The sequence below is a fragment of the Harpegnathos saltator genome, unplaced genomic scaffold, assembly GCF_003227715.2.
Source record: "Harpegnathos saltator strain DR-91 unplaced genomic scaffold, Hsal_v8.6 scaffold63, whole genome shotgun sequence".
NCBI lineage: Eukaryota > Metazoa > Arthropoda > Insecta > Hymenoptera > Formicidae > Harpegnathos > Harpegnathos saltator.
The window spans coordinates 635,770-644,312 of NW_020230460.1; the positions used below are offsets into that span (position 1 = coordinate 635,770).

Genomic DNA, 8,543 nt, shown 5'->3' on the forward strand with positions numbered 1-8,543 from the left:
ACCGCGGTGTAATCCAAAGTCAAGTACAAACATGCGGACATATTTATTTTAATCGAGCACACCTTGTAAGTTGTATATAAGACGTTGTGATACGCACAGGGTGGAAGAATACATTCGCACGCGGGCCTCATCGGACGGAAAAACAGGTACGTTGTTATTATTTCTCTCGGCGTTCGACACCACGTGCGGGGATTGATCGCAGAGCGCACAATTTTTCGCACGACGAATAATTGTTCAGCAACGCGTGAGATCTATTATACGCACGCTTGCGCCCGCCATTTAACCCACAAGCTACAGTTTCCATTGTCCACGATGAAAGAAGATGGAAAAGCGCGCGCGCTTTCCGAGAGCGATCTCTGCTCTGTGTTCTCTCGAATTCTCCTCGCTCTCGACTTTGCGAAGGACCCGGAAACGTCTGGTGGATTAGAAACCACATGGCCCAGACGAAACTCGAACGGGGAATGTTTTCCTCGCTGGCCGAGCCAATCGGTATCGTTCTCTCCACCTTGCCGATGTCGATTTCTCCCGCGGAAACGCGCGTATAAACGATACATCGGATGCAAATCGCGCGAGCGTGCGACGTTATCGTGCCGGGACTAGTCGGCAATTCCGCGAGACGAATAGAGCGTGGATGTGGATCATGCCAGGGTTACGATAGTTTAGAACGCAAACCGATGGAATTATTTCATATCGACCTCGACCCGCCGACTCCGCGACCGCGCTCTTTCTAATGCGGCTCTAACGCGGGAGCTCTCTCGCGATTAGGACACGGCTAATTTCGGTGTCATTACAGCTGCGATCGTGTCCCGTTTCCCTATTTTTCTTTCTTCTCGTGTTTGTCTGTTTTTTTTTTCTCTTCTTTTTCCTCTCGGAGTAGAGAGCAGAAGTGCGAGCGGGTTGGGAGGGAGAGACGCGAGCGTGTAAGAAATCAAACTCTCCATTCTAAGCGGGCGAAGCGGGAGGGGGAAATTAGAAGGCGAGAAGCTACGCTCCTGCTTATCTCCCTCGGCGAAGAAATGCGAGGGAGACAGGTGCAGCGTGTATTTCTTTTTTTTTTCACAACTAATTTTTCAGCGGAGATTATTGATCGCTGATACAAGCTTAATCGATGCGATTTTAATCGATGCAAGTTGAATCGATTTAGCGCGCTTGATAAGATACGCGTAGCTTGTGTGCAATATCGTATTTTATGTGTGAAGTAACGAATGAGCCTTTTGTTTATGATTACGACTGTCACAAGATACGGGACATAAACAGTTCTACATATTATTGCATCGATGCGCGATATCGGTATCGGTGCTACAAATTATCAGAAATGAGTGAGTAGTATGAATAGATATCACCAAAATTGATACTCTCCTCTCGGCCGGTACGCAACTTCAAGATTTACAGATACAAAGATTTAGAAACTTGAACGGAATCATTGTCAAGACTTTGGGACTTGGTACATTTGCGTAATTACCGCGATAAGATATTACGCTAAACAGGCACCTGCGGTGCCTGAGAAAATCAAGCCACGAGAATACAATGAATTGCGCGCCTTAATTATCTCCGACAACGCCGTCCTTTCGCCGGCTACATTGTATCCAAATGCGTCAACAGTATCCGATACGGTACTCGAATACCAGTTCATCTCTGATAATGCGCGATTCACTTTACAAGACGGTCGGTAATTAAATCTTTAATCGTAACTCATGACTCCCGACTCATTCGTGCAACCCTACGTATTCGTGCGAATGTAAGCATCGTTCAACGATCAAGTGTATGCAGATATGATCGATCGATCTTCTGCCGCTCTTCTCTGCCGGTGAGATCTCTCGCGTGATAGGGAGACGCTTACGTAAATAAAAGAATGCCACAGCGGTTGTTTTTTTCATGTCAGTGTGAAAAACGCCGTCGACGACGGATGCGTTGAGGGAGACACTATTAGCGCCGCCAACACAAATGCGGCCAAAACTGTTCGCGGAGCGCGATAGCGATAACAAATTCCATGAAAAGTAATGAAATAGCGTAAAATTAGCATCATGCGTCACCGCCGTTGTACTCACTCAACGGCCTTTTAACTTATCGGTTTGTGCTTTAAAAGCACTAGTTGATGAGAGTTGCAGTTTAAAATCCTCTCTCAGCATCTCGAAGCTTTGCTCCCACGGGACTGTTAATTACGCACGTAAATAGTAAGATAATAAATACGACGTAGGTACCATTCAAATGCAGTCGCATACAGTGTGTATGTGTGTGTGTGCGTGCGCGCGCGCGTGTGTGTGTGTGTGTGTGCGTGTGTGTGACGTGCAATTCAGGTGTTAGTATTTTAGGCACTCACAAAGCTTACAGACGCTAATGCTATTAATGCACCGAAAGGGACAAAGAATTGATAGCGATTAAACGATATGACACACAATGCTATCATTAATGGTGTCATGATAACGTTCGTTAGCGCTATCACCCGGCTCCGTGAACAATTTGCAATGCTAAGCAGAGCTGTAGTGACTCCTCGAACGCACTCGACGTATCGCAATGACCATAGCAGTTGGCTCACTTTTTCAGCAAAGATACATCGACACATTCTGTCTGTTGTTTCTCTTTGCTTTTCTTTATTCTCTCTTACTTCCTGCTTCTGTTTCTCCTTTTTTCTTTCATACAGCACTACAGCGTGTAGAGAAGAAGCATGCGCACCAGTCCGTATCTATTTGGCTACTTTCTCGAGTCGCGCGACATGACGTGCCGCCCGCGCTATGCGGAAATAATTTGTGTCGTATATAGTAACGGTCTTAGTGACGGAGATGATAATGATAATAATTTAGCAACATTGCACTCGCGATTAAACGTAATAACACGGTAGCGTTAAAAATAACAACGATATAGAGCTACCGCGACTCGAGTCCTCCTGACGATGGGTGATTTAAATGCACGCTTTCGGAGAAGAGAAATTGGTGGCTTTTGAAGCATCCTGTATCACTGGTCGCTTGCGATTCACGACGTTCGTGTGTCTCCCACCCACGATCTTCCAGCTGTCTCCTTTCTTCTCTTCCGAATCACTCGCGTCTGATCTCGTCGTCTCGCTCGTCTCCTCTCGCTCTCTTAACGCACACCACGTCTCCGCCCTTCCACCACTATTCTTCTTCTAGGATGCTTTCGTTTTTATTAGTAACAACCCGAGAGTCGGCGTCGGTACAGATTGAAACGGTAACAAGCTTGACGCATGGACGAAGAAGAAAAGGTTAATTCTGTATCTTCGCGCGACATAGACATTTGTTTTTACGATAGATCTTAAATCTCGTCTTCAGGCTGAATATTTATACTTGCCTGTTTGTCTGCGTTTGAACGACGAACCTTGAAGCATCATTTTAAAATGCGAAGGTCGGGCAATAATCCTTGTTTGATGTCTTCCAGCAACCTTCGGAAAAATGTAATTTGCATTCTGTACGTTAGCACGGTATATACGATAGGATAATTCTGTCGATTGGCTGTTTGAAGCGAAGTCTGCACGATATGGTGAAGTTCATCATATAGTACACCAACGCCCTCTGGTACTATCTCTTACTTTCTTTTTCTCTTTCTCTTTTTCATATATTAACCGAAAATACTATTTTTCTTTAATACTCGATACTTAGCTTTATACTTGAAAACGTTATTGATACTCAAAATTGGTGACGATATTATTAAATAACAAAGTTATGTAATATTTTTATAACATTTGGTTTAAAAAAATTTTCTACAGCGTCGTAAGAAATTTAATTTATAAAAAAAGCAAGAAGCAATAATCTTATTCAGAGACAGCTCTTTTCAATTCTTTCACAGGTACTTTTGGACTTGCCTTTGTTACAGATATTTGAATAAATATTTATGTTAACTCACCATCTCAGTAAGCAACTTATCTGTTAGCAGTTTGTCGGCAGGTTAACGACAGATTCGATTACGAAGTGTCAACACTGTCAACAGATCTATAGACATTCGTGTCCGCGTTCGGTTCACGTTTTGTCGAGAGTCTGTTGAATCTGACAGCAAATTGGCAGCAGAAAGCAAACAGGATCTGCAGTATGTTTAAATACATTTAAACACACTGGAACGGCAGAGATCCTGCTCGGTTTTTGTTGTCTGCTCTGTCTTTCAGATTCTGTATTTCTTGCATTTCTGCTAGCAAGCTACTGATGGAATTGTTTCTCATTATTTGTTAAAAAATTATTGATTTCATAAATAGGAAAAAAAATTTCATAAATTGCACATATATCTTTGACAGCATATAAGTTCCTCGAAAATGACGCTACAAACAGTATACATATGTGCGATATAAAAAAGAAAAATAACTGATTCTAGCTAAATCTACATTACAATTTTAAGTAACTTATTAATGCTAAAGAATGATCTGCAGCGTATGCAAAAATAGTACATAAAAAATAATAGACAAAGTGTGTTGACACGAAATGTAAATATATATGTTGACAGTATAAAAGAATTTATATAGCGTGAAACTGACAGGTATTAACCTCCAGATATAAATTAACAATTAATTTACAATTTTCAAAGACTATATTATAAAAAACGATTTGTAGCTTTGAAGTTGCAATGGGAATATACAATATCTATATATGAATACATAATTGAAGTTAAGAATATCGATGCATCAGTATGTGACGTCAGAGTCAATATGGCGTTATAGAGGGTTAAGCTATGTAGGATTAGCTCTTTTGGGGTGAGAGTGCAGGCAGAGGGGTAGGAACCCTTTCCCTGTGCGTATAGCTGTGTGAAGCAAGTACGCGCGCGTGCGATGGTATTTTTACTAAGCAATATAAAGAGCAATCTATTTATTCACTTTTATTAACTTTATACATATCTCAGTTCTTTTATTAATAACTTTCTAACAAACAATAAACGACAATGAGTTACTGTTAATAGCTTTCTGATAAACAATTAACAATGACTAAAATAATATGCTTTTTGTATATTATTTAGGAACTTTGACAATTTAGGAACTGTGCCAAGATGAAACCATCGGAAGTCGGTCAGTTTAATTTAAATATTTACCATGAGATTATGAATAGAAAAGATTCTATTGTTCGAAAAGCTATAAATATTGCTACATGCATATTTTGCTTAATGTATACATTACATTAAAAACACACACACCGACAACGCATATTTTGTGATAAATTTGATCTTTATTCACGATCGAAATCTCGCAATACTTTTGGAAAAAGAAAGAGAAAGAGGAAATGAGAAAGAAGATCAGATGGCGCTGGCTAGTGCGCGCTTCTCTATTTCGCGCTTGCGCGCTCCATTTGGCTGACACCGAGTATGTTGACATGCAGTCTAATGGTCTGTTCTTTGTAGCTGCACCGTTGAACTGGTGCAATAAGTTAAAGCGAGACAAATATAGGTTCTCTCACTCTAGCTTATTGCACCAGTTCAGCAGTGCAGCTACAAAGAACAGACCATAAAACCGCACTTTGGCATCACCTTTAGTGCAGATATCCTAGTCCACGTTTACACGATCAACGTAAAGCCGACTTGATAATTCCGAAGGTTGTAACGATTGTTGTCGCACATCCTGTGAACGGTTATGTTACAAGCGTCGAGCATCGTCAAGTCGGTTTCACGCTACTCATGTGGACGTGGTATCTGTCGAGGTGTGTTGTCAAGTAGACCCTCAGCCGCTATGTAAACGAAGCCGCCGACCATGTCAAACTCGAGTTCCGACGAGGAGTCGCACACCTGTGCTGTGCACCGCTCCGCGACGTGTCGTCCGGCGCGCCGTGACGCGCGCGCGGAGGCAGGCGCGGGCCGCGGCGTGGAGCGCTACGCTGCGAGTCAGCGACGGTGATCGCGCGTAAAAATGAAATGGGGCATTGAGTGAAAGTACTCGCACGGCGGCGAGCGGGCGAGCGAAGGCGCCTGCCTCTTATATCAGATCAGTACGTTAGGCGCGCCTCGTCATTACGCGTCCGCGTTCGCATCACTCCTCCTGATATCGCTCTCCTGATGACCTCCTCCTCCTCCTCCTCGTCGGCTGTCCTGTCACGGGAATATCTCGCTCCACTCCTCACGCTCCGGACTATGCTGCCGGCCTGGTAGCCTCGTCGTGTCCGACTCACTGAGCAGAGATAGTCTTGTTCCCTTCCTGCAGAATGCCGCGCAACCTGTGGACCTTTTGTGCCCTCTTGTCCCTGGCCAGCCTGGTCTCGACGTTGGAGAATGGCTTGGCCAGAACACCCCCTATGGGCTGGTTGGCGTGGGAACGATTCAGATGTAATACCGACTGCAAAAACGATCCGGACAATTGCATAAGGTGAGCAGCCAGCAGTCTGGATGCTGTAGATAGTTGATGTCAAGTGTGAGTGCACAAAGAGTTACAGTGCTTGGTTCCCTGTGCTTTTACAGTGATCGGCTCTTCAAGACCATGGCGGATATAGTAGTAGCTGAAGGATATGCCGCAGTAGGATATAATTATATTAATGTGGATGACTGTTGGTTGGAGAAGGATAGAGACTTTAATGGACAGCTTGTGCCAGACAGACAGCGATTCCCATATGGCATGAGAAATCTGGCAGATTATGTAATTCACTATTATTTGCCCCTAAAATACTCGATTTCACCAGTCTTTTCTTTTGGAAAGTGTTGGGTGCACAAGTTCATTGTGTTCTGTACTTAATTTGTTTCTCAGTTTTTTATATTATTATCTGTTTTTTTTTTTCTACATTTGTACAATACTCCATTAAAAATGCTGTTTTATCCAGGTGCATTCAAAAGGACTCAAATTTGGTATCTATGAAGATTATGGTAATTACACCTGTGCTGGATATCCAGGTGTACTGGGTTATCTAGAAACTGATGCTGCCACATTTGCATCTTGGGATGTGGATTATGTGAAATTAGATGGATGCTATTCACATCCTTCTGATATGGACAGAGGTATGATTATGTTTTCGTGAATAATCAATCCAGTTTTCTTTTCTTCTTTTTGACCAAATGATCTAGCGGTATCTAAAAGTATGATACTCTCATTCAAAGGATATCCCGAGTTTGGATTTCACCTGAATCAAACTGGAAAGTCTATGGTGTATTCCTGTAGTTGGCCAGTTTATCAAATTTATGCTGGTATGCAGGTGAGTGTAATTTGTTGTAATTTTTTCTGATAATAATGGTTCTAGTAGTTCTAGTACTAAATGTAATTTGTTCGATTTATGTCTCTTTGATGCCACTTTTCACCTTCGTTATACTTTCAGCCAAATTACACTGCTATAATAGAGCATTGCAATCTTTGGCGCAACTTTGACGACATCCAGGATTCCTGGGCCAGTGTGGAGAGCATCATCGATTATTATGGTAACAATCAGGACGCGATCGTGCCTAATGCCGGTCCTGGCCACTGGAATGATCCAGACATGTTGATTATCGGCAACTTCGGACTGAGTTACGAACAAAGTAAAACGCAAATGGCACTCTGGGCCATACTGGCAGCGCCGTTGCTGATGTCCGTCGATCTCAGAACAATCAGACCAGAATACAAAGCCATTCTGCAGAACAAGAAGATCATTGCCGTGGACCAAGATCCGCTGGGTATTCAAGGTCGACGGATATACAAAGTGAGTGATGCTAATCATGATTATATCGGTTTCCCGCGAGTATGATACTGACGATGTATGATACGTTCTCATTTGGAATCGATTGAAGCGCGATATTAACGGGTACGATTCTGACACGTCGTTATAGTAATTGTTCGCTTGAGGTCATCGCGATGCATCTCGCGCGGTGTGTAACCCATCGATGATTCACAATTGTAGCACAAGGGCATTGAGATCTGGGCGAGGCCCATCACTCCCGTTTACCAAAACTACTACTCGTACGCGATCGCGTTCGTCAACAGGCGAACGGACGGCACACCGTCCGACGTGTCTGTCACGCTGAAAGAGTTGGGTCTTCAATATCCCGGCGGTTACCGCGTGGAGGTTCGTACCAGCGAGAAGTGAACAGGCAGTCTGCGACAAGAATGTCACGGTCTATCGCAATCGTTATGCTTTGCAGGATCTGTACGAAGACGTGGATTACGGCATACTGACGCCGCAGACCAAGATCAAGGTCAAGGTGAACCCGTCGGGTGTGGTAATACTGCGATGCAACCTGACTGTAGATGATGTCTTTCGCTACTCGTCGTACGCGCCCTTAAATCAGGTGTTCAAAGTTAGACAAAACTCGTTCAAATGACCTTACGTCTAAGTATTACCGATTTTCTATCGGCACCCTCCAATTGTGTCGCGCCTTACATTAACGTATTATTATAAGGAAGGAAATAGGAAATAAAGAATTTTTTAAACTTTACTCTCTCAGCCGTCCATTCCCGCGACTCTCTAGCGCCGTCGCCGGAGTTATTAAAATGCCATGACAGACGTCAGAGTCGACGTTTCACAAGCACTCTGTATTTGCACATCATATGTATACACGTGTACTTGACATCCACACTCTCGGGTATCTTTGCGCTTTACAACGCGTCATGACGACGCGTGAGAATACCGCAAGCACATTGTGAACATAAACGTATCAACCCACGT

The 8,543-nt window shown here is 43.3% G+C and overlaps 1 protein-coding gene across 3 annotated transcripts; it reads left to right on the forward strand.

Annotated features, from left to right (window-relative positions):
- The first annotated feature begins 29 nt into the window (after window positions 1-29).
- Window positions 30-8,313, forward strand: LOC105189481 (alpha-N-acetylgalactosaminidase). 3 transcript variants are annotated; one of them, XM_011151599.3, is made up of 8 exons: window positions 30-146; window positions 6,122-6,283; window positions 6,376-6,550; window positions 6,732-6,906; window positions 7,006-7,100; window positions 7,221-7,580; window positions 7,779-7,943; window positions 8,020-8,313. In XM_011151599.3, exons 2-8 carry the CDS (start codon window positions 6,123-6,125, stop codon window positions 8,197-8,199), a joined length of 1,311 nt encoding a protein of 436 aa, XP_011149901.1. In that variant the 5' UTR covers window positions 30-146; window position 6,122; the 3' UTR covers window positions 8,200-8,313. The 3 variants fall into 3 exon arrangements, with proteins under 3 accessions (XP_011149901.1, XP_011149895.1, XP_025160441.1); XM_011151593.3 differs by lacking the exon at window positions 30-146 and adding an exon at window positions 5,423-5,624; XM_025304656.1 differs by lacking the exon at window positions 30-146 and adding an exon at window positions 5,631-5,909.
- The last annotated feature ends 230 nt before the right edge of the window (window positions 8,314-8,543 follow it).

Excerpts from the sequence above, each read along its gene's own strand:
- LOC105189481 (XM_011151593.3), top strand. The coding sequence starts at position 5,602 with ATGTGGACGTGGTATCTGTCGAG. Across the intron at positions 6,284-6,375 it reads GATCCGGACAATTGCATAAG|TGATCGGCTCTTCAAGACCA; the intron begins GTGAGCAGCCAG and ends GTGCTTTTACAG. Across the intron at positions 6,907-7,005 it reads TCCTTCTGATATGGACAGAG|GATATCCCGAGTTTGGATTT; the intron begins GTATGATTATGT and ends TCTCATTCAAAG.